Source organism: Petaurus breviceps, unplaced genomic scaffold (genome assembly GCF_028583685.1).
Source record: "Petaurus breviceps papuanus isolate PSGF00001 unplaced genomic scaffold, PetGlider_PUasm1.0 181, whole genome shotgun sequence".
NCBI lineage: Eukaryota > Metazoa > Chordata > Mammalia > Diprotodontia > Petauridae > Petaurus > Petaurus breviceps.
The window spans coordinates 23,481,447-23,509,378 of record NW_027185784.1 but is presented as its reverse complement, the minus strand read 5'-3'; the positions used below and the strand labels follow the sequence as shown (position 1 = coordinate 23,509,378).

The 27,932-nt window shown below is 42.5% G+C and overlaps 1 protein-coding gene across 1 annotated transcript; it reads right to left on the bottom strand.

The window, feature by feature from the left end:
* Positions 1–445: 445 nt before the first annotated feature.
* Positions 446–27,932, bottom strand: CLEC2L (C-type lectin domain family 2 member L). The gene is made up of 5 exons (XM_069087037.1): positions 27,465–27,932; positions 12,649–12,723; positions 6,274–6,440; positions 5,229–5,329; positions 446–1,696 (listed from the first exon to the last, which is right to left on the bottom strand). Exons 1-5 carry the CDS (start codon positions 27,646–27,648, stop codon positions 1,585–1,587), a joined length of 639 nt encoding a protein of 212 aa, XP_068943138.1. The 5' UTR covers positions 27,649–27,932; the 3' UTR covers positions 446–1,584.

Below are 27,932 nucleotides of genomic sequence, written 5' to 3'. Positions count from 1 at the left end.
AGTTGTGCCTGACTCTTTGTGACTCCTTTTGGGGTGTTCTTGACAAAGATACTAGAGTGGTTTGCCTTTTCCTTCTCCAACTCATTTTACAGTTGAGTAAACTGAGGCAAACTGGGTTAAGTGACTTGTCCAGGATCACACAATTAATAAATGTTTGAGACCAGATTTGAACTCAGGAAGATGAGTCTTCCTGACTTCACACCAGTGCTCTATCCGCTGCACCACCAAAAATAAATTCCCTAAAGCCCTAGAGGAGGGAACCGCTCCAGGAACTATTGTATTTCCCCTAGGCTTAAAACAAGCTAAATACTGTAATAAGGGTTACACATTGTCAATAGGGAACTAGACTCCCAAGGAACCGTTGGGATGAATCTGAGTAACCACAAATCTAAACCAGAAATGCAATATAGACACAAATGTTTTCTCTAGGGAAAATTGTGAGGGGAGGAGGTCTTTATTCCATTAGTAATCAATACATCATTCACAGATACAATCACGGGGCCAGCTGGAGGACCACTAAGGAAGCAGAATGGAAGGCAAAGCAAAGGGGCTAAGAGAACAGTGGGCACCCAGACCTCCCCTGCACCACATAGGGCTTTTTCTACATAATAGATAGGAACCTTCCCTCTCATTGTGATGAGGTCAGGAATGCTTAGAGGGAGAAAGTGGGTTGTGGCTCTTGGGTACGGTAGCTGTGTTCCACATTGTAAGTAACCTATGACAGTCATTGTTGTTTTTCTATAAGCACCAGTACTACTATGTTGTGCAATAAAAATGCTCCAAAGCAGACGTTAGGACAGTATCATTGGACAATTGCAGGTCACTATAAGCTGAGTCCTTCTGAGGCAAGTCTTAAAGCTTACCTTGAGAAGAACAGCAAGGGAGACCAAGGTCTGTTGACCACAACCAGAAATTACAAAAAACAAGGCAGTTGAGGGAAAAAAGTATGACTGAAGAGATTCTGCCAGTGATTATTAAGAGTCAGGGGGTGGGGTTAGATATTTCCAAAGAAAAATATAAATACTTTAATTCTCAAAAAAAATTTTAAGTTAAAAACCAGTGGAATAAGGTAAAATTCAGTGCCTCCAAAATGTCAGGAAGGGCCCCTTTGATCAAACAAAATAAGTAGATCTCCAGGGGAGAGGAGCTTCCTGGTTTCATGGGGCTACAATAATGTAGGAGCTGCTTATGTGGAGGTGACATTGACATTGATGGTAAACATTTGCTTTGTTATCCCTCACTACAGGCAACAGTCATACATGGTGCCCACGTGTGGCCTTGAGGGAAGCATAGTTGTGTGCTACTTAGCCAAAGGGGAGGGCAGAGGCATAACCAGGCATCAAAGCCTGTCTAGAATTGCACAGCAAGATGATAGGATATGTACAGAAGAGGGAACCAGGAGCTCAGGGCTAAGACCTGGGGATAATATACTATTGTCTCACAGCTGCATGGCTGACAGAGAAAACTTCCAGGATCTGTGGCTCCATAGTGAGTTTCAGGGTGAGATCTGGCACCTCTCATCACTGGGCCAAGGCATAGAGAGAGGCATGTGCTGGCCTGCTTCTCACGCTGCCACACACTGCCTCACGTGTACGCCATCTTACTGCATACCCAGGGCCTGGTCATCAGGCAATCTGACGTTACAAGTCTGGTGGGGTCCACGAAGACACACTCCCCGTGACCTGAGACAGAGAACCTGTGGAGTGAAGAGCCCAACTTATTCCAAACATATGATAAACATCAGAAATGCCACTGAGGACACTTAACACAATGCTTAGCATATAGCAGGCACTTAATACATGCTCCATCTACCTCTGTCATCTACCAGGTCAGCCCTATGATCCCTTCAGTACAGTATTTTATTCCTGATGGGGGCATTTGTTTTGTATGAAAACATAGTAGTTTCCATCCAAAATCAGAATAGTGGTGGGAAGGGAAGGAAAATGAAGGGAACAAACATTTATTAAATGTCTACTACATGATAGGTTTACAAATAGTGTCTCATTTGATCCTTGCAACAACCCTTGTAAGGTAGATGCTATTATTATACCCATTTTACAGTCAAAGAAAGTGAGGTAGATAGGGATTAAATGACCTGCCCAGGGTCACACAGCTAGTAAGTATCTGAGGTGGGACTTTGAACTCAGGTCTTCCTGATGGTAAGCAGCTGCCCAGGTCACAACATGGGGCAGAGGGAGAAGAAATACATAGAAGGGATGCTTTGTTAATGTTTTTGTTTCTGTTCTAGACCAGTAATTTCATCAATGTGGGGGAATCCCCAGTGTAGAAACTGTCTCCACATTGAAGATGGGCAACTTGGTTGCTACTGACCAGTCTTAGAAAATCACAGAAAGGAGAAGGTCACATGGCCAACATATGTCAAAAACAGGACTTGAATCCAAATCTTTCCAAGTACAAGGCTGGCCATCTCATGTTCATGACTGTTTCTCTTTTAAATATCCCTTTTTATTGATGTATGTATTTGTAAATGCTAGAAAATTCCATGCTCCCTAGCTTATTTATTTGCTCTTGAATAAATGAATGCACATATGAATGAGTGCATGAAAAAAACTACATATTAAAGTGTTTACTTTTTGCCAAGTACAGGAGATACAAATACAAAGGCAGAGTCCTTGCTTCCAAGAAGCTGACATTCTAATGGAGGAAACAACACAAATAGAGGGGCAGTAGCCAGGGAAGGGCACTTTGGTCCCAGTATTGAATGGGTCAACGGGAAGTAGATTGACATGCCCCATCCAGGAACAATTGTTGATTTTGATCAGTGGCCATGGTTCTAGAATTACCCCTATACATATCTTTGTTTGTATGTCTATCCCCAGCACTAAGCACAGTATCTGGACGTAGGAGGCTCCTAATAAGTCAAACGTGTTCTAGCGAAAACTCAAAACCTCCCATGGACGGTAACACAGTTATTATGTATCAGATACTGGTCTATTCACATTATAAGCTCTCCTCTGAGCCCGGGAAGTAGGCACTCGTATTACTCCCATTGTAAAGATAAGCTGAGACAGAGATTGTGACCAATATCACACAGCTGGTAAGGGTCTGAGGTCATGAGTTAAACTCAGATCTTCCTGACTCCAGGCCCAGCACTCTATCCCCTGGGTCACCTAGCTGTCTCAATTTGTATCCTTGAAGATTTAAGCAAATTCCCTGGTTCTGGCTCTTAAGGAGGGCAGCATGGTGTAATGGAAAGAGTACTGAACTTGGATCCAGGTTCAAATCCTGATTTCAATGCTTCGTAGTTGTGTAACCATCGACATATCACTGCCCATCACCGAGCCTCACTTTCCTCATCCCTAAAATAGGGTTACTTACAGGGTTATTAAGAGAATCAAATGAGATAATATATGTGGTGTGCTTTGAAAACTATAAAGCGCTTTGTACCCCTTGATGCTACGTAAATATTCCCTATTATTTGTTTCCTGTTAGAAGTAGATAGATTTTCACCATTATTGCGTTCACCTAGAAGATAGAATATTCTTAAGGGTGGGGACTGTTGTTGTTTTTAATTTGTAGTCACCTAGCACAGTGCCTGCACATAGTCGACTCTTAATAAATGCTCCCTGGAATGACATTGAATAGAATTGAATGCTCTGACCTTAGCCAGGAACCTGGGATGGGATCTCACAGGAGATTTCTTTTCTGTGATATGACGGATGTCTTTGAGCCACCTGGCAAAGGGTTAGACTGTTAGAATGTCAGGCACAAAGCGACTCAGTTGTGTGGGTATGTATTCGTGATACTGAAGTGGGATGATAATAGAGAGAAACACAGACTGTGGGCCTTCCAGAGCTCTTGAGAAACAATAGGTGTTGTTAGAGGAAGATGCTCAAGTTACCTAACATGGACGGAACTCTCCAAGGTCCCTTGAGAAGAGGCACTGAGAACAGAGACGGGCAGCACAATAGCTAGAACATAGTAGGTGCTTGATTGATTGAACAGGTGGTAGAAAAACACCGTCTTTGATTTCGAGTTCAGAGGTCATCCGTTCCACATCCCTTGTTTTCCAGGCTAAGTTTAGACTTGCCCCAAACAAGCCAGGTAGCAAGTGGCCAAGGCAGGATGTGTCCCCCAGGCCAAAGTTAGCCCTCCTGCCACAGTACATTATCAAAAAAAGAGAAGAAAGGAGAGAGGGAGAAAAGGAGCTGGAAAAGGAAGCAGAGATGAAGAAGCAGACAGAGCCAGAGGAAAGAAGGAGGGGGGAAATAAAGGGAGTATAAGAGAAGAAGGTGACTCGGTCAGGGAAAATGTTCCTACTGCTGAGGCCTAGGACAGGCAACCCTGCCGTGAACAAAGAGACTTGAGGGGACCCCAAGACGCTTCCCCTCCTTAAATCATCTTCCCACCTCCTGCTTGGTAACACCCATACAATTTTTGCCATAACAAGGTCTAAAAGCCTTAATCTCTCCCTTGTCCTCTGTGTTCTGTTGATCTGAAGTTAAAATTGTCACCAGGTGGCTTCCTAACTGCAGTTCACAGGAGCACAGAGCTGCGACGAATGTCTCTCTCATTTCACAAATGAAGAAAGGGAGGCACAGTGAGTTAAAGTGACCTGTCCAGGGTCACACAGCGAATAAACATGGCCCAGTGGGTAGAGCCCTGGGCCTGGAGTCAGGAAGAGCTGAGCTGAAATACAGACACTTCCTGGCTTTGTGACCCTGGGCAAATCACTCACCTGCTTGCTGTCTCAGTTTCCTCATCTCATTTGGGATAATAATACCACCACAGTTTTGCTATGAGCATCAAATGAGATAATGCTTGTAAATTGCTCAGCACAGTGTCCAGCACATAGCGGGCACTTGATAAATGCTTGTTCCCTTTCATTCCCTTCCCACTTCCTATTTCCAAGTCCAACACCCCCCTCCACTACACTATGCCTTGCATTCATCCCTTGTCTCCAAAGTAAAAATTTTCTTTGCGCAGGAACAGGGAATTCTGGGGTTTGTTTGGTTGGGTTTTTTTGCTTTTTAGAGGGGGAAGATAGGCCAGTTGGGGTTAAGTGACTTGCCCAAAGTCACACGGCTAGTTTTTGTGTGAAGTGTCAGAGGCCAATTTGAACTCAGGTCCTCCTGAGTCCAGGGCCAGTGCTCTATTCACTGGGCCACCTTGCCTCCCCAGAAATTCTGGTTATTAACAGAGGATTAGAAGGAAGCACCTGCCCCACAACCTGTTGTCAACATTCAGAAGACTGAAACTCAGCTTACTCCTCCGGGTGAAATGGATCTCCGTTGACCCAGTGAAATTCATCCCCTACTCTCCTCAGGCCGATCCAGGGTTCCTTCCTGGTGAATTTGAACATAAATTCCTATATCAAGAAAACAGTTAGAACCTTGAGATCAGATATTTCCTTCTGACATTTCCATGTGTCTCAGAACAAACCTTAATCTTTGAGCCAGGATGGCAGGGCTAGTGGTTCCTTTCCCCAGGGAAGTGAAGATTCTGAGATGAAAACTTCAAGCTGGATCCTGCACTGGCTGGATTATATGGGACAAACTTTAAATCTCAGACTCCCCCCAGGATGTTCTGTCTGGGCCATCTTCCCCTGTGCTCAGAAAACATCACGTAATACATGCCAAAGACCAAAAAAAAAAAAAAAGATTGGGAACATCTACTATTTTGTATCAAATGACACATGTTATATCAAGCAGTTTTAAAATCCTTAACTTGCTGGTCTGTAAAATGGAATTAAATATGCTTGCATTGCCTACCTCACAGGGTGGTTGTGAGGAAAAGACTCTACAGATCAATCAATAAGTGTATATTTCTTAAGTACCTGTTACGTTCCCAGCCCTTTGCTAGGCAGGCACAGGGGAAAGAAAGACAAAAAAAAAAAAAAATCCTTGTTCTCAGGGAGCTTACATGTGGGTTATTATTGTCCTTGTTTTATTTTGTCTGTGCCTTTCACAGATACGTTTTAAAATCACAGGTCTTTCATTTCAAACCAGGAAGCCTACATTATCAAATTCTTTCTGGGACTAACTGCTGATCAAGGCCAAGGCTTTATTAAAACAATTAGCTTTTACAACAAGAAGCACAAACAGAGGGCTGATTCCTCAGTTTTCTTCTTCCCTGTTCTTCTCTGACCACATGCAGAGAGGATTCCTGTTGACCTAAGCATGCCCAAGTGGGTTTTACAAACCCTTCTCCCCAGAAACATTTAATTGTCAAGTACTTGGTTGCTGGGTTCCTACCCTGGAGAGTGCCTCGATCTCGCCATTGGCCCTGTGTCCCATCCTGGGTCACACTCACCAACTCCTTCTGGCTCTGGATCACAGTCAGGGATGCCTCATGAGTATGGCAGTACTGACGCCCCGTGTTCCAATCTCTTGGTTCTTCAGAAAAGAAATAGCATTTCCTTCCATAGAGTAACCAATCTTCTGGGCACGGAGCATCACATTTAATACAGCCCTTGGAAGCTGTGGGAGAGAAACGAGAACCACCATGAGGTCTGCAGAGATTCGGGGGAGGGCCCAGCAGTCTCCCAATCCTAACTTTGTTCAAGGTTCCTCCTCTGGGTTTAGGGAAGAGCAAATAGGCTGTGACAGGTTGACTCCTACAGGCTTCTCAAGAGAGGAAGGACAGAAGCTGGGTCCCCAGCCAAAAGCTGACTCCCTCTTATAAGCACCCCTAGTTCAAGCATAATGTTGTTGTTCAGTTATTTCAGTCCTGTCTGACTCTTTGTGACCTCATTTGGGGTTTTCTTGGCAGACATACTAGAGTGGTTTGCTATATCCTTCTCCAGCTCATTTTACAGATGAGGAAACTGAGACAGGTTACTTGTACAGGGTCACACAGCTAGTAAATGTCTGAGGCCAGATTTGAACTCAGGAAGAGGAGTCTTCCTGACTCCAGGCCTGGCACCACTGCCCAGAGTCTCTAAGAACTGGAAAGTTTCTTGTTGCTGTTTAAGATGATGATGGTGGTGGTGATATCAAGCATTTATAGAGTGTTCTTAAAGTTTGCAAAGCACTTTAGAAGTACCTCATATTTATTCTTCCAACTATCCTATGAGGTAGATAATATTATAACCCCCCATTTGAAAATAAGGAAACTGGGGGCAGCGAGGTGGCACAGTGAATAGAGCACCAGCCCTGAAGGAAGGAGGACCTGAGTTCAAATCCAGCCTCAGATACTTAACACTTACTAGCTGTGTGACCTTGGGCAAGTCACTTAACCCCAATTGCCCTGCCTTCCTTCCTCCAAAAAGAAAATAGGGAAACTGAGGCAGACATAAGTTTAGTAATTTGCCCAGGTCACATAGCAAGTGACTGAGGCAGGATTGGAATTCAGGTCTTCCTGTCTCTCAGTCCAGTGCTCTAACTCACTTCAACACCTAACTGTCTACATGTGTCCTTCATTACAACCTCCTGTCCCCTGAAGCACCCCTCACAGATGGTGACCAGGCTTCTGTTTTAATACTCCCAGTGACTGGAAGCATTTCTACCTCTTTATGAAGCCTTCTCATGCTGTGTATACTCAGACAGCTGTAATTGTTTTTAAAATCCCTTACACTGAGCCAGAGTGATCTCCATTTAATTTCCACCCACTGGTTCTAATTCTGCCATCTGGGGCATCATAGAGGAATGATTCCACTCTAGCACAGTCCTTCTGATCTATGAAGACAGCTCCTCATGCCTCCCCTTAAATCAAAGCTACAAGACGTGCAAACAAAAAGTCCGTCCGTCCAACCGGTGAACTAAGGGAGGAGGGAGGAGGAAAGGTAGAAAGGCTTTAAATGTTTACTTGCTTGGTTTGGTTTTCCCCAAGAGAAGAGTTGTACAAGAGGAGTAAAAAGAGGCAATTGGTGTAAAGAAAAGAACAATGGACAGGAAATGGAGAGATTAAGGTTCTGATCCCACCAGGAAGTCACTGTGTGCCCTTAGGTGAATTTCTTCAGTTCTTTGGACCTCACTTTTTCATGTATAAAATGAAGGCAACAGGCTAAACTATCTTTCTGGTCTCTTCTAGATTTCCTATTCTAGCATCATCAGATTCTGTGACTATAACCAGCTCTCTGAGCTAAAAATGCTCGTTTCCTTCCAACATCCCTCATTATTACAATTTGCACAACCCTCTCTACCCTTACCTTTTCACTTTTCCTCCTGAGAGAAATGATTATTAGTAAGTAGCCAATGATTTGGGGAAATCCAGAGTTTCCCCTTTTCCTATAACCCCAGATCCAGTCTCTTGAAGGACATTACTAATAGTGAGATTGAATTAACTCTCCTCAATCTTGGTCTGACTCCACACAACCTTACAAGGGATTTGAGGTGAAATTCCCAGGTTCTCTTCTGCTCAGGCTTGGGTAGGGGATAAATTCTTTGACTAGACTGCCCAAGGCTGGGGGTAAAAAATGACATCATCAAAGTCCACTAGAATAAGTCCAGCCCCTCCTTGTAATACTCATTCTCTCATTAACTGTGAACCAATCAGAGTTGATCACCACCCTCAGGAACACCCCTCTTCCAAGGGAATTTAAGCCATGAGCCTGCTGCCATGATGTCTTTGGTACTCAAGTGTGCCACTAATCTCCTTTATTAAAATGCTGCATTATTATAAAATGACTAATTACCCAGAAATTATGTCTCCCAGACTTTAAATGCCAACTCCCCCCAAACATGCCAGTTCCTCTTCTGTTCCCAACCAGCATATTGATTAAAATATTCAAGTGAGATATAAAAATAGATCTTTCACCTACAGAAACTGGACGGCTATTGGCATCTTATGCAGCTGCATCAGCTAAGGATCCAGCTATGGCTCTGTCAGCCGGCTCAAAAGTAACATTGTCCCAGGATATAGGAGTGAATTCTATTAAAAGTCCTCTGTGAATCATTCAAAAAGAATGAGAATTGCCTAGATAATGACCTGGATTTTGTGTATGTGTGATTTGAGGCCACTGGAGGTAAAAGGAGGGTTAACTGGAAATAATTGAAGTATCAGTATTACTCATGCAATTAAACTATTCCCTAAAGGGATAGCCAGGAAACTATGTGATGCATTGGATAGAGTGCTGGGTCTGGAGTCAGAAGACGCATCTCCCTGAGTTCAAATCAGATCTCAGACACTTACAAGCTGTGATGACCCTGGACAAGTCACTTATCCATGTTTGCCTCAGTTTTCTCATCTGTAAAATGAACTAGAGAAAGAAATGGTAAGCTGCTCTAGTATCTCTGCCAAGAAAACCCCAAATGGGGCCACAAAGAATTGGACAGGACTAAAATGACTGAACAACAACATGAAAAAGAAATATTCTCAGCATGAATCTATAGGACAGCAGGAGCATATTTTTTAAGTTACGAAGAACAGCTCAATCAACATAAAATAGCTTTGACTAAAATTTAAGATGTTGAAGAAGAAAATCATACAAAATTTCAGATTATGAAGGAATATCACCCTGAAGAAATTAGGTACTTAGAAACCCTTGAAGAAAAGACTAAAGAAAATAAGAAACTCTATTCATTTTTTGACACTGTGAAAGAACTGAAAGCTGCTCTGACCAGGCAGTTAAATGATGTAAGTGAATGAAATAAGGAAATGAAAATTCAGGCTAAAAAGTGAAAACTATTTTGAGAATTTACAGAAGAGGTGTGAAGTTGTGACACTCAGAAGTACAAAGATACTTATCAATCTCTTCATGAAATGAAAACTCCTGAACAAGAAAAAATACCAGCTTCAATGACTGATAAAGTGAATGCATACATTTGTAAGCTTTTCACGGTTCTGGCTGACTAAGTTCCAGACCACCGCCTTAGCAAACCAAAATTGTAAGAATCAGAAGCAAATGATCAAAAGCACCCAGGCCAACTTTCCACTCATAAAAGCTATATTCAAGAGAAACATGCAAAGCTTTGGCATCTGATTGTCAAGCAACAATAGTGACTGCTGTTAGAAATGATGAAAGGGAGAGATTCAGAGAAACCTGGGAAGATTTCCATTAACTGATGCAGAGTGAAGTGAGTGGAACCAGGAGAACAAGTTATATAATAGCTACAACATTGTAAAGACAAACAACTTTGAAAGACTGAAGAATCTGGATCAATTTTGATTTAGATCAAACCTTGTTTGCTTCCTTTTCCTCATCTGTAAAATGAGCCGGAGAAGCAAATGGCAAACTACTGTGTCTTTGCCAAGAAGACCCGAAAAAAGGTCATAAAAAGTTGGACTTTACTGAAAAATGACTGGAACACACAGTGATGATAGGCAAATTACTGAACCTCTTTCAGCCTCCAATTTTTCATTTATATAAAATAGGGATCATAATACCTTTAGCACTTCCTTCACAGAGGTATCATCCTCATGTCCTCATGATATAAAACAAGACTATATATAAATCACTTTGTAAACCTCAAAGTGCTGTATAAATATTGTTGTTGTTATATGGTTCACAATGTTCACAGTGAGCTTGTGATTAACTAAAATCTATACATATTTCTCACATGAATTTTTGTCAAACCAGGTCTTCTCCATTCTAGGCTTATGAAACTTTTTCTTTCCAGACTTTCCAGACTTTATGTTTATCTCTGTTAAATGTAATTTTATCAGCTTCAGCCCATTATTACAGTCTATCAAGGTTATATTGAATTTGGGTTCTTTGATGTATCATATCAGCTATCTCCTCCTGCTTGGTATCATATGCATGCCTACTTTGTCTTCATCCAAGTCACTAATGAAAATACTGAACAGAACAGGGTCAAGGATTGAGCCCTGTGGTAGCCTACTCCTGATCTTTCTCCAGGTTATTAATATATATTAATATATTATTATATTATATAGTGTTACATATTATATAATATTTTATATCATTTATTTTATAATATATTTTATGTTTTTATTTTCTTATATATACTATATTCATTGTTTATATATTTTATTATATATTATATTTATACATAAATTTATATTTTATGCATTATATTTAAATACTATTTATTTTTAACATTTTAAATATATATTATATTATTTATATATCATAATATATTGTATATTATATATTCATTTGTTATTTATATTATATTTATATATGTGCTTAATTTATTTCCAGATATAGCAAGCAATACTTGACATTCAGACAGCAATGACTACATATAACTGGACTGTATCATTTGTTGTTGTTCAGCGGTGTCTTACTCTTCATGACCCCATTTGGGGTTTTCTTAGCAAAGATACTAGAGAGGTTTACCATTCCCTTCTCCAGCTCATTTTACAGATGAAGAAACTGAGGTAAACCATGTTAAGTGACTTGCCCAATAAGTGTCTGAGGCTGGATTTGAACTCATGAAGATGAGTCTTCCTCATTTTGCTGCCTGGACTGGCCCCGTTTTACCATCTAGATTACCAGGCTATCATAGGAGACTTTATCAGATTCTTTGCTGAAATTAAGATAACTGTCTATTACATCCCCCAATCTAGCAACTCTTATAAAAGATGTAAATGACATTCATTTGATATAACTCATTGCTAGTGCCTACCTTGGGATCCTCATGATCACTCTCTCCTTTTCTACATGTTTGTGAATGAGTTGTTCAATGACCTTTTTGTGTGTGTGTGATTTTTGTTGTGATCAGACCTAATTACCCATCTGTAACCTGCAGCTCAATGGGGAAGTGACAAGTCACGTTCTGATTCACCTGGAAGGAGAATTTCTTCTCCCACCAGTGGCCCCACCCCTCACTAATTCTCACATTGGAACTGACTTCAGCTCTTATGGCCTCTCCCTCTGACTGGCTATTTAAGGAGAAGGCCCAGGCCAACCATGTCTTCATTTCTTTCTAGGTTGTACTCCTGACTCTCTGTGGATAGTGAATAGAGTGGATAGATTTAGTGGATAGAGCACTAGGCCCAGAGTCAGGAAAACCTGAGTTCAAATTCAGTCAAATTCACACATAATAGCTGTGTGACCTTAGGCAAGTCATTTATTTAACTTCTGCCTCAATTTCCCCAACTATAAAATCGGGATAAGAAGTAAATGAGCTACAGGAATCAAATGAGATATTTGTAAGGTGCTTGGTACCTAGTAGGCACTTAATAAATACATGTATCTCTCCTTCCTGGGAAATGGTGACTTGAACACAAATATACAGGTAAATATGAATTTGAGATTATTTGGATAGGATTGAGGGCAGGAGGACTTAGATAAGACTTCACGCAAAAAAGTGGTGCAGGAACCCTAAAACTTCATCTGTATAAATGAGGGAGTTAGGCTGGAGGAGGGAGTCTTTGCCTTCTTCTTGTCATGGACCCTGAGGACCTCTTTGGCTCCTGGTGAAACTTGTGGAGTCCTAAGAAAAATATTTGTTGCCTAGATTTATAATTAAAGTGTTCCATTTCAGTTAAAGATGAGTGAACATAAAGATGGAGTTTGTTCCCATCCCAGTTCATGGACCCCCTGAAATCTATCCACAGATGATTTGGAGGTCTTCAGACTCCAGGTTAAGAACCCCTGAGCTAGATGGCTACTAATGTTCTTCCAGCCCTAAATCCTATGAATGCAGAATTAGATTTTTGTATTTGGGATTTTCTGCAAGGGAGATATGCTGGTCTACTTCTGGGCACACAATAACTGCTAGTACTTACCTGTACTGCCTGAGTTCTAGCAGACAGAAGTCTGATTAAAAACCCACTCACCAAGTATACTCATCACCACAAGAATGGCAAAAAGCAGGACTGCAATGGCTCCTAACAACAAACGGGTCGTTGTATCTAGAACGGAGAAGGGAAAAGGGATTTAGCTCCTGCCCCTGTACTTCAACCCCCCAACTAGAACCCTTTAGAAAGATTCAGAAAGCCGACCGACTTGTCCCAGGGCTCAGGCCCCTGTTCTTCTTTCTTCCAGCCTCCTAGGAAGTGGGAGGCAGGGTAGATGGCCCCAACATATTTCCTCTGGGGCCCAACTCTAAAGTGCTTAGGAGGGGCATGACCCTGCACCTCAGTCCAAGGCCATAATCGCTGCCTTTAACTGGCATTTTAGTTCTCAGGTCCATCTCTTGGCACCTCCATTCACCCTATACTCACCTCACCTTATTTTCTTATCATTTATTCTCCAATCTCCAGGCCCATGGGCTCTAGCTGGGAAATGTGTTTTCTTGTTGAGAGGGAGAGAGAGACAGAGAAAAAGAGACAGAGAGACAGAGAAAGACAGAGACAGAGGAAGGGAGGGAGAGAGAGAGAGAGAGAGAGAGAGAGAGAGAGCGTGTGTGTGTGTGTGTGTGTGTGTGTGTATGTGTTTTACCCTTATCCTCATCACCTTCTTTATAGCACAAAACTTCTCCCATCAGTACCTTGACTAAATGTAACCCCAGGGTCTGAGGGTTGTCGAGTGTGTATAAGGGGAGGCAGAGGAGGAGGAGAGAGAGGGAGAGGGAAAAAGAAAGGAAGAGAGATGTGAAGAGAGTGCATTTTGATAGCTCAATCACTAAAAAGCTCTTCATTAGAGTAATTTAGAGGAGGCTTTTTAGGTCAGTTAGTGTAACTAGGCCCTGGAGTCCTCAACACACAGAAAATTAAGTTACATCGCACTAATTCAAAACTTGTGATCTCTTAGACACAAACTGAGCGAAAATTCACTTTTGAATCCTTGGCCAAAAAAAATCACTATATAAATTAATAGTAGGGGAAAAGGATACAAAAAGAAATATTTGGCTTGGTGAAGAAATAAAACTATTTCCAAGATTTATTTACATTCCAATTAATGTGCTAATTCTAAATGATTCTTATGTATGCATTATCTATGTGCATTTATTTAACCACAAAATCTTGGGGTTGAAAGAGGCCTTAGAGTTCACCTAATCCAGCCTCCTACTCAAGAAATCCATTCTGTTATCTACTCTTTGTTTGGATATTTCCCCTCACTTCCTGTCAATGCAATGATAAATGTCTATTGTGTCCAAGAGCTCATTTTAACTGTTGTAAAGCCAAACACGAGCAGCTTTACAGAGGACAGTTGCTGTGAACAGCTTTTAAGGTTCTGATTACATAGTATAGCTAACTCTCTATGTATTCAATAAGAAATCAGAGCAAAACATTCACAGAAACTCAAGGTACAGCATTCACAATGTTACAACTTATCAGAGAAAATCAAAATACAGCATTTACAATGACATCATAACTCAACAACTTGTTACTAAAATGGCCACATAGTTTTCACCAAAGTGGTCACATAGTTTTGAAGTACAATCATTTAGTCAATCAATCACTTAGTAACTCAATCATTCAATCATAAAGTACAAAAGGTCAAAGGTCAAAATCCTCTACCCATGGGGCACACTAAAATATAAATCAGTCACTATTCAGTCATCAGTCCCTATTCAATCAGTCATTATTCACTCTGTCCCTCTCAGTATCCTCTTAAGGGCAGTGGAAAATACACAGGCCATCCACCCCTCGGTCACAAGTAAATCACAATTTCATCACTACTCAGTACCCATGGAGAGGTCTTTTCCTCTTTATTCAAGGCACATGGTCCCAGTTCCTACCCAAATCTAGTCAACTGCCACCTGAGTTCAAAGGGGGACAGCTCCCAATTCCTTGCCCAGCTCTCCGTGCAGTTCCTGCTCCATACTGAAACTCAGTGTCCAGTCCATCTCAAATGCCCCGCAGACTCTGTTCCTGGGAAGACAAGGCTCAAAAAAGCCACAACAACATTTGTACAAAGTATTGGCACCACAGTCGTGCTTCCTCAGTCTTCTGCAGCTCCAGCTGGCCCTCAGAAGTCCTCAGCAGCTTAATTCTCAAATCAAAATTACTTTCCCAACAGAAGTTCCAGTCCAGCAGCAGCAGCCCAGCGGTGCTCATCCCAAGAAGTTCTGACTGTCCAGCTTGTGCTCCTCCCTGTTCAGTCCCTTCTTGTTATGTCAGCAACAGGGGATCATACCTTCTATTTCTTTAACAAAGGCTTAATTTGAAACTAGGTGCTAAGTACCTCTTAGCTTTCCAATACAAAGGGATCTTCAAATTTCATTACCATTACAACTGTTACTGAGTTTTTCCTTCTATGAAGTCAAATCTACCTCCTTGCAACTTACACCCACCCCTTTCCTCTACCCCAATCAATTGATATAGTGAAATAAGGCTGCGTAAATGTTCTTAGGTGTTTCTTTCACTTGCTTAGGCCTCACTTGAAGCAGACATGGTGCTTTGGAGAGATAAGTAAGCAACTGAGTATATGCTTCAAACGTTATCTGGTTTATAAATGAAAAAACTGAACCCCAGAAAGGGAAGGTTACTTGCTTTCGCCATTGTTGTTGTTGAGTCGTTTTTCAATTGATCCAACTCTCTTCATGACTCCCTTTGGGTGTTTCTTGGCAGATACTAGAGTGGCCCCCCATTTCCTTCTGCAGCTCATTTTACAGATGGGGAAACTGAGGCAAAGAGGGTTGCATGATTTGCGCAAGGTCACACAGCTAGTGCCTGAGGCCAGATTTGAACTCAGGTCTTCCTGACTCTAGGCCTAGCACTTTATCCACTCACCCCCCAAGCTGCCCCCTGCTTACTACATTAGGGCAAAAGAAATAGAACTCATGTAATATCAAGCATTTACAATGCCTCATAATGGCTGATGTTTAGATAAGACTTTAAGCTTTTCAAAGCACTCCACATACTTCATCTCTCAAAGTCCCTTTGAAGAAGGCATGAGGGTATCTCTCTCATTCCCAGTTGCCTAAGCTGGGAATAGAAGTGATTTCCCCATGGCCACAAGACTAGAGTGTCAGAGGAGAGATTTGAACTCAGATCTCATTCTTAATGTACAACACTGACTCGCCTTATGAACATAATAGGTGTTTTAAAATGTGATTTCTGTCCTCTTAGAATCCACAATCCAACAAATCAGTGTATAATTTAAGGAATGTAATGCAGTCAATGTTCAATTATCTGTGGAACTGGGAAGAAGTGGTATGGCTGACAAGGGCAGTTAGGTGGCCCAGCGGATAGAGCACTGGGCCTGGAGTCAGCAGGGCCTGAGTTCAAATCAGGTCTCAGACACTTACTAACTGTGTGATTCTGGGCAAATCACTTAACTCTGTTTGCGTCAGTTTTCTCATCTGCAAAATAGCATACCTCTCTAGGATAGATAGATAGATGATTAGAAATATAGATAGATAGATAGATAGATAGATAGATAGATAGATAGATAGATAGATAGATAGATAGAGAGAGATATTTTAGTCTTTATATCCACAGTGCTAAACACAGTGCCTGGTACACAGTAGGCACTTAATAAATGCTGAATTAAATTGAAATCAGAAGGTTCCGCTTCAACAGAAATGTCAAATGTGGCCCCCAGCACTAATGCGTGATTTCCCCATACTTCCAGAAGGCTCAGAGAAAGCTGCCACGATACCTGAGCCGTCAGGACCTCAGTCCAGGAGCCTTCAGCTGATGGGGGAGGGTAGGGGAAGGGAAGGGAAAAGGAAGGGGACAGGAGCAGGGGAGGGTGCTAAGGAAGGAGGAAGAACAAACTTCTGGACTGCAGAGAATTTATCATCTTGAGAAGACTTTGCTGAAGGCATGTGTGTGGCTTTAGTCAGGAAGCTGTGGGTTTGTCCCAGTGCAAGAAGCTTGAAACATTAAAAGGTTTGGGTTCAGTAGCAAACTGCAGCTCTCTGGCCAAGGACGTGCGTATCCACTTCTTCCTGTCCCTTCCCTCCACCTTTCCCTTCTCTGATCCCAGGCGGCCCCAGGTCACCTCCAGCCTTCCCACAGATCACGACTGGAACACTGAGCAACGTTCTCCCAACGAGACATGTTTGTTCACTCTCATTGAATTGCCTGTCGTATTAGAAGTTCCTAATCTGAGACTGGGAACAACGGAGAAATGGACAGGAGAGAGAGGCATAATACCAATGTGGAAAGGAAGGGAAAGCTTAGGGCCCTCTGCTTTTGGTTTCAAGTCTTTCAGTGACTATAAAAATATATGTATATATGTGTAAATAAAGTAATATATTCATATGTGTGAATGTATACATACACACACACACACATGAACATATATGGGCAGTTAGGTACCAGGCCTGGAGTCAGGAAGATTCACCTTCCTAAGTCCAAATCCAGTCTCAGACACTTACTAGCTGTGTGACCCTGGGCAAGTCACTTAACCCTGTTTGCCTCAGTTTCCTCATCTGTAAAATGAGCTGTAGAAGGAAATGGCAGACCACTCCAGTATCTCTGCCAAGAAAATCCCAAATGGGGTCACAGACAGTAGGACATGACTGAACAACAATAACACATAAATATATGGGGTACTAAGTTTTTTCCTGTGTGTATGTGTGTACACACATATATACATGTGTGTATATACGTATGTATATGCATACACACATGTACACGCATACAGGTGTCCATATATTCATATAACATGTATAAATACACACTTATATACACATATGCACGCAGTGTCCCAAAAGACTTTTGGAACACCCTGTATGTATAAATGAGTATGTACTGATGCTTACAAGCATTATTGCTCAAAGGAAAATTCTAACAGTAAAACTGACCCTATTCTTTGAAATCCTCCCTCCCAAGGCAAGGATATTCATAAAAAAGACAAAATCCCTCTGTCAAAATGGAGCAAGTCTATAGAGTTTAATTTATCTAACAGAATAATAGTAATATTGCCATTGGGAAGACCACTCTTGGAAATGATCTCTTTCTGGAAAACCACGGGTCTGGTCCAGAGTGTTACAAAAACCAAGGGACACATCCTTTGGTTAAAAGAGAAGGTTCTATCTATTTAATCTTAGTTTTAGGGAATCCCACTGTCTCCCAAAACTTGATTGTCTTCTAAAAAGGAAGACTGATGAGGCTTTAAATAAGAATAAAGGAAAAAGGGTTTCAGTATAGGATAGGCATGCTTATTTTAAGTCCAGGGAAGGTTTGGGCTTTAACCAAGGACACTGCATTAATATACAATTAATATCTAAAGAGGGGAAGAGAGAGGTAAGCTTTGTTGCTGTTGTTTAATCATTTCAGTCATGTCTGATTCTTCATGATCTCTTTTGGGGTTTTCTTGGCAAACATCCTGGAGTGGTTAGCCATTTCCTTCTCCAGTTCATGTTACAGACGAGGAAACTGAGGCAAACAAGGTTAAGTGACTTGCCCAGGATCACACAGCTACTAAGTGTCTGAGGCCAGTTTTGAACTCATGTCTTTCTGACTTCAGGCTCTTTCTTCCATAATCTGTGCCACCTAGATGCCCTAAAAGCTAGCATTCAGAGGGGGCAATTGTTATTGTTCCTGTCTTGCCAAGATCCCTATTACAGCCCCTAAGATAACTCAGACTATTTCAATAGTCTCTTCATTGACCTCTCTACTTCTGTGCTCTCTCCATTCCAATACATCCTCCACCCTGCTGTCAATTTGACATTCCAAAGCACAGATCCAATCATGACCATGCAAGCAATACGTTTTTTGTACCATGATCCCCTTTGATAGCTGGGTGAAACCTAGAGAGCCCTTTTTAGAATCATGCTCTCAAATACTTAAAATATATAGGATTACAAAAGAAATCAATTATAGTGAAGTATAGCTACAAAAATATTTTTTAAAACAAATGTACTGACCCCTGATGAGAGTTCTTGCTCTAGGATAACATACAAAATCCTCAGTCAGAAAGATATCTACAGCCTTCCCCGATATGGTTCCCACCTATATTCACATTCTTATTTGATATGACTCCCCTTCATACATTCCCCATTCTACTCAAACTGGCCTGCTAGCTCTTCCTCATGCCATCTCCCATTCTGTGCCTTTGATCAGGATGGTCCCCCTGTGTCTGGAATGCATTCTCTCCTAACCTCTGAAACCCTCCTAAGAGCCCTGCCTCCACCTTCATTCTACTTTCTATCGCTCTAAAATGGCCCTTGGGAAACAATTCCCTGGCAGCAAAACCTTTTCACTCCTCGCCCTTTGCTGTCCCAACCAGAGCTGTCCCAATGAGGAAATCCAGCACCTGGGACTAACTGACTTGGGTCTGGGTGAGCCCTAAGATATGCCCGTTTCAATGCACGGGAGCCACACCCTGGTAAACCATCTCGGCAGACAGGCTTGAGAGTAACTGACAAGCTTCAAACTTGTTGGTGAATTAGAGGAATGTCCAGCCCAAGCACGTGAAGACTTTCCCCAGTGCAATGGGTGAAAGAGAACAATTTGTTCCAATGGCCACAAAGGCCATTCAGCCTAAGCAGGCTTAGTGAGGCTGATGACTTTGTGCAACTCAGCCTCACTTAAATCCAAGGCATCACCGGAGATGTTTGGTTTTCTTTGAAAATGGAGAACTATGGGGCAGCTAGGTGGTGCAGTGAGTAGAGCACCGGTCCTGGAGTCAGGAGGACCTGAGTTCAAATCCGACCTCTGACACTTAACACTTACTAGCCGTGTGACTTTGGGCAAGTCAGTTAACCCCAATTTCCCTCCAAAAAGCAAAAAACAAAAAGAAAAGAAAATGGAGAGCACCCAACAACAACAATGATTGAGGTAGGCCAGAAACCGAGGTCTTGGGAGTTGAGGAGGCTGAGGAACATGGAGGCCAGGGTATTGAAGGAGAACAAGGGTTGGGACAGAGAAGACTGTGAGCTAAATATTCACCTTACTAAAGAGGAAGGGGAGTGACCAGAAGGTGGAATGGAGAGAGCAGCAATGAACCAGACAGGAATTAAAACAACCTAACATTTACATAGCTCCTCAGGGGTTTGCCCAGCACCTTATAAATATTATGTTATTTGGTCGTCACCCAGTGAGGCAGCCTGGTGAAGTAAGTGCAGTGATTGCTGTTGTCCTCACTTCACAGAAGAGAAAGGAGGTGGGGAGTGGCTTGCCCAAAGTTACACAGAGTGAGTGTCTGAGACAATGTGTGAGCTTGGGTCTCCCAGACTCCAGCTGCTGCTGGAGACAATGGCCTTAACTGTAGAGGACAATAGGTAGTTGTTGAGTGATGATGTCAGAGAGACAGTCTGAAAGTAACCGTGGTGAGATCCTGTGGCCAGCCCTGGGCAGAGGGGGCCAAGCAATACTGGAGTCTTTGGGAATAAACTGGGCTTCGGTGAGCACATTAAGGACCGAAAAATGTGAGACAAAGAGATGTAGGATGACAGTAGAGAAGGACTCAGGGGCCACAGTGAGGAGGATCTGGGGCTGAATTTACTGCTGGCATTTAACTCACACTTTGCTTCCTTTCATCCCCTTAATGATCCTTCACTAACCGTAGCATCACATATTTTGAGCTAGAAGAAATCTTAGATGCCATTTGGTCCGACCATGCGAGGTGTACCACATGGCATTGGCCCTCAGGTCACAAGGAAGTTCCCCCAGTGAGAAGGCGACCCTGGGAACCAAGCGTGCTTGGAGGGGGCTGGGGAGCAGAGGAGGAAGGGTACCCAAGCTTTCTGGCACCCCGTCGGAGGTCCGCTTCTGATCTCAAATCGTTTGGGTTCATACAATTTGTTCTCTGTTAAAGGAAACAACTTTTTAACCTTTCAAATCTTGGACAAGCTCTCTGAAATCAAATACTCAAGTATCTATCTTGGCTCTGCTAAAGTGATGAATTCTCTAAACACATTTGTTTAGGGCCTGCATTAAATCACAATAGCACTATCCTAAAAGAACACAAGATGGGGATGTTGCCCCAGGAAAAATCTCTCTCTCTCTCTCTCTCTCTCTCTCTCTCTCTCTCTCTCTCTCTCTCTCCTTTCCTTTCCCCCCTCCCTTTTTGTGTGTGTTTCTCTTGCTGTGTCTATACCTCCCTTTGCATATCTTGCTGTATTTACTATTATAATAGCAATATTTATATATCATCTAGACAGCTAGGTGCCACAATGGATAGACTGCTAGGCCACTACTCAGGAAGACTCATCTTCTTGAGTTCCAATCCAGTCTCAGACACTTACTAGCTGTGTGACCCTGGGCAAGTCACTTAACCCTTTTTGCCTCAGTTTCCTCATCTGTAAAATGAGCTAGAGAAGGAAATGAACAACAACAATACATCATCTGCTACCTTCCAGATACTGTCTAAAAACACTTTACAAACATCTCTCTCTCTCTCTCTCTCTCTCAATGATCCTTCACTAACCATAGTGCTATGGTTAGTGATGCTATTATTATCCCATTTTACAGATGAGGAAACTGAGGTAAACAGAAGATAAATGACTTGCCCAAGGTCACATAGCTAGTAAATATCTGAGATTGGATTTGAACATAGGTCTTAAGTATAATACATATATGTGTGCATTTGTATGTGTGTATACACATATACATATATATTATTCTTTGTTGCATTTGTTTAAATGCTTCTTGACATTGATATAAAAAGATATAAAGGATATTTTTATACATTTAAAATACAACTAAATTGAGATCCTTTCTACTTATGTGGGCCTCAGGTAATGTTTTACTACTGGTCTTTTATTAAAAAAAAATATTTTGCCCCTTGGTCTACAGTAAATATCATCATAACAAAAAAAAATATGTACAACAGAAAGATAGCCAGATACGCCTGAGGGCCCACCAGCTAGTGGAACAATATTCAGTATGGTGTCAGGAAGCAGTATGGCACAGTAGACAGAGGGCTGGCTTTGGAATCGAGAAATCTTGAATTTAAAAATCCTGCCTTTGACAAATAGTAGCTGCATGCCCACAAGCAAAACATTTAACGTCACAGTCAGTGCTCTAAGACTTTAAGTTGCAGGGCAGATGCTGGTCCTACATTGGTGGAGGAAGCTTCCACAATAAGATTTCCCTATACCCATGAAGGCCCAAGTAAGGACCCCCACACACACCAAAATCAGGTGGCAGTGAAAAGCATACTGCACAGGCCAGCCGTCAGACTACCTGGTTTTAAGACCTGGTTCCACTATCAATAATCAATTAACAAGCATTCAAAAAGCCTTAAGTCTAGTGGACAAGTCTCTGCACCTAGCTGTATCTCAGTTTCCTCATCTGTAATATGAGGGGTTTGAAATAGAGGATTTGTAAATTCCCTTTCCTTTCTCGAATTCTACAAATCCAAAAGAACATGGCAGGCAATTGGAGTTCATTGGAGCAAGATCTTCTTTGCCTAGCTTTTCATTTCTACAAGCTCTAGAGAAATACATGCACCCCTCCCTCTCCTCCTAGCCATGCATAAAATAGACTGAACCATTCAAGGAAAGCAGCCTAAACTTTGGACAAGATCAAGGAAAGCTGGGGCCTCAATCAATTCTCCACTTCAGAGAAGCTCTCTTTTTAGAGTGTTTTTGTCATGTGTTTCCTAGCCCTGTCTCACTCTTCACTAACACACTATATTAAAGCTTTGAAAAGATTGTGAGAGACCAGGGTGTGGTGCCTCCTTCAGGGAACCAATGACCCAATAAATTAGTCTGTTGGAAGGTTAAATTAAGAAAGAACATGGTCTGAGAAAAGTGGCAGACCTAATGCCCAATAGGGGCATTCCTCTTTATTTGATTTATGTCCCAGGCATGGTGCCCACACCATCACCCATCCCTCCCTCCACCAGGGTATGGTCTCTAGAACCTGGATAGTAACAGTAATAGTAATAACAATAATAGCTAGCATTTATCTAATACTTTAAGGTTAGCAAAGGACTTTCCAAGTATTATCTCATTTTATCCTCATAATTTTATCCTATTTTACAGATGAGGAAACCAAGGCAGATAATGGCTAAATGGCTTGCTTAGGGTCACACAACTAGTAAGCATCTCAGGCTAAATTTGAATTTAGGTCTTCTAGACTCCAAGTCCAATGCTCTGTCCACTGTGCCACCTAGCATCTGTGGGAACAGGGAGGACACTCACCTCGTTCACATCAACGTCCTGTCTGGCAGGATAGTCTTCAACCAGGACCCTTGTAAAAATTTTGGGTAGGGGGTGGCTAGGTGGCACAGTGAATAGAGCACCGGCCTTGGAGTCAGGAAGACCTGAGTTCAAATCTGGACTCAGACACAACACAAACACTAGCTGTGTGACCTTGGGCAAGTCACTTAATCCCAATTGCCCTCCAAAAAAAAAAAGAAAAGAAAAAATATTTTGGTTAGGTATGTTGTAATAATAATAATAATACTTAATTCTTAGGTAGCACTTTAAAGTTTCCAAAGCAACATTCTGTGAGCTATGAACTATAGGTATTACTATCTCCATGTTACAGATGAGAAAACTAAGTCTCAGAGAAGTTAAGTGACTTGCCCAAGGTCATACAACTAGTAAGTTTCAGAAGCAGGACTTGAACCCTGATCTTCCTGACTTCAGGTCCAGAATTCTGTCCACTTAGCCACATTGCCTCCATAAAATAAGGACCACAGAAGGGGCAAAGGAAGAGGCACCTGAGAGTGGAGAAGAGAAAATAAATGTCTCTTCTACTTCTTCCCCATAGCCTAGATCAAGGCAAGACACAAGTTCTGTGGCTGATAAATATTGGATCAAACATAAGGGGTTAGAGGGAAGGGAATACTGATGGGCACAACGCGGACTTTCTGGTTTATTGTCACAGAGAATGGTGTGGACGGTGGTAGGAGGAGCCCTTCAGTTGAAGGTTCTTCCAAAGAAATTGGAGCATGTATATTTCTAAATAAATCCTGTGCCAGACTGAGTGGTCTCAAATACTCAAATGGACCATGATCTCATCAATTACAGTGATGCAAATCGAAACCCATTCATCCCTGCCTATCCTGTGCAACTCTTGACCGTGTTCTCCCAATACTGGTGCAATCCAATGGGCAGGAGACTATCCTTGCTATCTCCAAACACCACAGGGGCACCATGGTAACTCTGGCTTTTCCGTCTTTCATCCCTTGGTCTTGCCACATAACAACTCATTTTCTCTTCCTGTCATACAATTCCTCAATGACATCTTTTAACTCTTGTTCTTCTCTGGGGACCCTCAGTTATTACATGTTATAGCTCGTTCATGCCCACAATGCTCTTCTCCATTGCAACCCAAGAAATAAACCAACTATGGCAAATTGAAATAACTTGGCACCTTATTCTTTGCCTAGTACTGAACAATGGGTAGCTCGAATCCCAGACCTCATCCTTCCTCAGTCCTTTTTTAGACCTCATTTTGATTCATGATCTTGGTGACGTGATTCTCGTTTAGACACTACCACCCCCACCTCTGGTCCTATCAGCTTTATTTTTGGTCTCTCCTGTTCTTAATCTTAGATTGTTTGTCTAATGACAACAAAGGAATGGTTCCTCAATCCCTTTTCCCTTTCATTTCTGACTTCCTGTGACTATCCAAACAAGGAATGGTTTATAGCCCTGAACAAAAACACAAAGAAAATTATAGATATTTGACTGAAAGATATAATCTGAGAAAAAAAGAGAGAGAAGTCAGAGCTATAACCAGTGTACAGAAGCAGCCTCTGGCTTCTGCAGTAAAGATACCCTTATCCTTACTATAGCTTATAAGAGAATGGATTGGTGATGTGAGAGAGTACAAGGCACCTAAAGGTAAGGCAAGGCAGGGGGTCAAATGCTTGCCAACTTGTCATGGTGTCCAGTATGAACAACAGCAACAAAGAAACCTTAAAAATAGGGTCAATTGTACTTCAGATGGGAAATTTTTCTGCTTGAGAAGATAATCCCAAGATAAGATCAGACCATGGCCTTTCTCCAAATAGGAAGAGAGAAAAAGTTAACTAGTTAACTTGTTTGGAATGGTCAAAGTGGGGTAAGAAAAAAGCACAGACTCTGAGTGAGTTCCCCTCCTCATCAGCTAAGAGCATCATGTTGACACTGTAGGGGTTGGCCAAACTAGACCTGATAACAGATACAGACATGGGCATGGTCTACAGAGTCACAAGAATGACCATCAGGACCATTACCCTTCTAGTCCCCAAAAGAGTAGCAATGACCCTATGCTTTTTTAGCACACAGGATCCTTAAGGCCCTGGGCAAACCAGAAAATTGATCGGATAAGAGCTATCTTTGAGACAAAGAACTGGGCAGATCTTCAGGGTGACTGAAGTGATAATTTACATGCATTGAGGGGATATAGTAGAGGATGGGACAGGAGCCTTAGTGCTAAGTAACAGAGGGTCATTTGTTTCAGTGGTGGTCCATATGTTCCCTGACAAAAAGCTAGATTCCTTCCAGCACCAGTAATTTCCCTGTTCTTTTTTTTTTTTTCTCCTTGGCCTCCATCACTAGAGTTTGTGAGTCTAAGCCAGAGGAAAATTTGTCAGGGATGTTATAGAAAGAAGCTAGAATTAGAAAATCTCTTTTAAAATTTCTTCAAACTCTCTACATGGTTCTCTGATACATGACCAGGAAAGTCCAATAGAATATGTTTGTGAGTGCTGTTCATAATTCATGCAGAATATATACTGAGGAAAGGATGTATGCTGGACATTACCATATGAAAATCTGACCATGAACAAGAATGGCCCCCATCAACATCAGAAAACATCAAAGGTATGATTTGATGGCATGCTTTATCCTTTCTGTTTCTCCATTGGACTGTGGTTTACAGGCAGAGGAAAGCTGTGGTTGGATGTAGAAGTATGAGAGGAATGCCTGCCAGAATTGGGAGATAAATTTAGAGTCACAATCAGAGGTAATGCTTGTGGAAAAGCTATCAAAGTGAAAGATGGTCCAAGGCCAGTTGGACTCCTTGAGAGGCACCAGGTAAGTCTTGGATGGGAATAAAGTGCACCATCTTAGTCAAAGTACCCAATATTTTTTTTCCTCTGAAGAAAGAAGAAAGGACAGTGATGAAATCCAGTGAGATGTTGGCTCATGGGCCTTGATGAGGTTCAGCAAGGGCTGTAGTGGACCTTACCATGACATATTTGAAGTCAACAAAGGTTGACAGGAATCCTGCTCTGCCTTCTCAGCACTATGTAACATATCCTGTTGTGACAAGACATCTGTCTTACCATCCTGGGCACCCAGAAGGTAGATTGCCATGAGGTAAAAGTCTATGGAAAATAATTATGCCCACAAGGCAGAGTGGGCTTTGAGAGAGCTCAAGAACCAGAAATAACTCCATTTTTGCACTTTCCTTTTGGGTAAGGCAAACTTGCTGGAAGTTAGTCAACTGTCAGTAAACAAGTATTTCTGAATATCCCTGGGTGTAGACTACTCTGCTCTGGGGGATATGATAGTGGAAAGGAGGCAACATCTAGTGGGGAAAGGGCTAGGAGACAGATACAAGATGGGTAAATCAGTCAACCTGAGTAGTTTAGGCCAGAGTGCCGAATCTTAGATAAGGCAGATCCTGACATAACCCTGGGATACAAGTTCAAGAGAGGGTTCTTCACCTTCCCTTCAGTTCCTTCTTCTCTCCTGCCCTCTCCCTTAGTCTGCTTTCTCAAACCACAACTTTTCTAAAACAACCGCCATATTATCTTTTTATCTTCAATGCCGCCTCTGCAAAGTCACCATCCGGGGTTCTGATTCCAATCTTACATCACCACCGCCCCTTCAGGAAGTCCCCTCTACCCCTTCAGTCTTGGCATAAGCATTGCCTAAATCCAGATTTGTCAAGGAAGTGTGGTGGAGTAGACAGGGTGCTATCTTTAGAGCAAGGACAACCAAGGTTCAATTCTTCTCTCAGATACACATTGATTATGGCAAGTCACTTGTCTCTCCGTGTCCCAAGCAACTTTCCAAGACTATAAGAAGTGGAGCTGTCCTGGGAGAGGGAGTTTCTTATATAAATTAAATCAAAAGTCTAATATCTATCTAACATAACATGACAGGTTGATTTCTCTCCTCTAAGTTATGTGGGGTACTCAGAAGTAGGTTAAGTCTTTGAGGAAAGCTGACTTTGAAAAAGTATGAAACATTTATCAGGGGAGGGATGTATGTGTGGGATACTGGCTTCCTCTTCACTATCCAGATTATTTTATCTTCATTTTTACTGGGTGAGAGTGATTCATTTCATAAGGATACTCATGTTTTGTTACTTATTTTCCCCAAGTGTGCTTGTATCTACAATTTCATTTTATCTTGACAACATCCCTGTGAGGTTGGTAGGTAGGTGTAATATTTTCCACCTTATGTGTGAGGAAAGCCATGTCCCAAAGCATCAAGTTACTCATGCAAGGTCACATTATGAGTTAATATGCAAGGCCAAGGTGAGAATTCAGGTCTTTTGAATGCCAGAACAGGGCTCTTTTCCACGGAATGGCATTTGCTCTATTCTAAATCTGAATTTTCCCACGCCCAAGCCCCAACCTCTAAGAATAAAAGACCAAGGTAACTCTGATAATTGTGGCTCTGGAAGGAAGGAGAACCAGTGGACCCTTACTGTCCCTACCCAGGCTGATTAGATTTTACCAGGGAGTGGGGGGTGGGGGAGTCTGGAAGAGGCAGGAGGGTGTGACGGAGTCATACACTGGTCAGAAAGGATAAGACCCCAGCAGAGGATGTCCTAGCTAGGGACACTGAGAAGAGGACAGGATTCTCTAGGGAGGCAGCAACCATGGAGGAGGAAGGAGGATGTTACTTGCTTACCCTCCAAGGCCGCCTTCCAGCTCGTACTGCCCTCGTACCCGGATCCTGATCTTCTCAGAAGCACCTCCTGGCCCCGGCCCTCCCCGTCCCCAGGAGACAGTACTCTTGGCAAAGCAGCCGACGCGGCTGGAGCGGGTGGTGGAGGGGGCCGGCTCCTCCTGGGGGGCTCCCGGACAGGCTCCATGCCCCCCTCCCACTCCGGTGCCCCCGCCCCTCTGCTAAAAGGCGCCTGGCACTTCCGTTACCAGGACAGGGGCAAAACCGAGCCAGGACTGGACAGAGACCCTCCCTCTCCCTCCCTCCCTCCGGGGTGGGAGCAGGGGCTGAGGAGGGGAGGGATGGAGAGGAGCGCTTCTGCAGCTCAGGCACAGCGGTGGCGTGTTCAGCTCCTCTCCCGACCAGGATCCTCAGCAGTGAGAAAAGTCCCTCCCCGCTTCACTCTTCCGCAGCATCAGCATAGCAGCATCA

What these genes read in the sequence shown, in the direction of transcription:
- CLEC2L (XM_069087037.1), bottom strand. Translation starts at nt 27,648, where the DNA reads ATGGAGCCTGTCCGGGAGCCCCCCAGGAGGAGCCGGCCCCCTCCACCA. An exon ending in TGTGGTGATGAGTATACTTG is followed by an intron (nt 6,441 to 12,648) that starts GTGAGTGGGTTT and finishes TCTCTCCCACAG; the next exon opens with CTTCCAAGGGCTGTATTAAA. An exon ending in TCCAGAGCCAGAAGGAGTTG is followed by an intron (nt 5,330 to 6,273) that starts GTGAGTGTGACC and finishes TTCTTGATATAG; the next exon opens with GAATTTATGTTCAAATTCAC.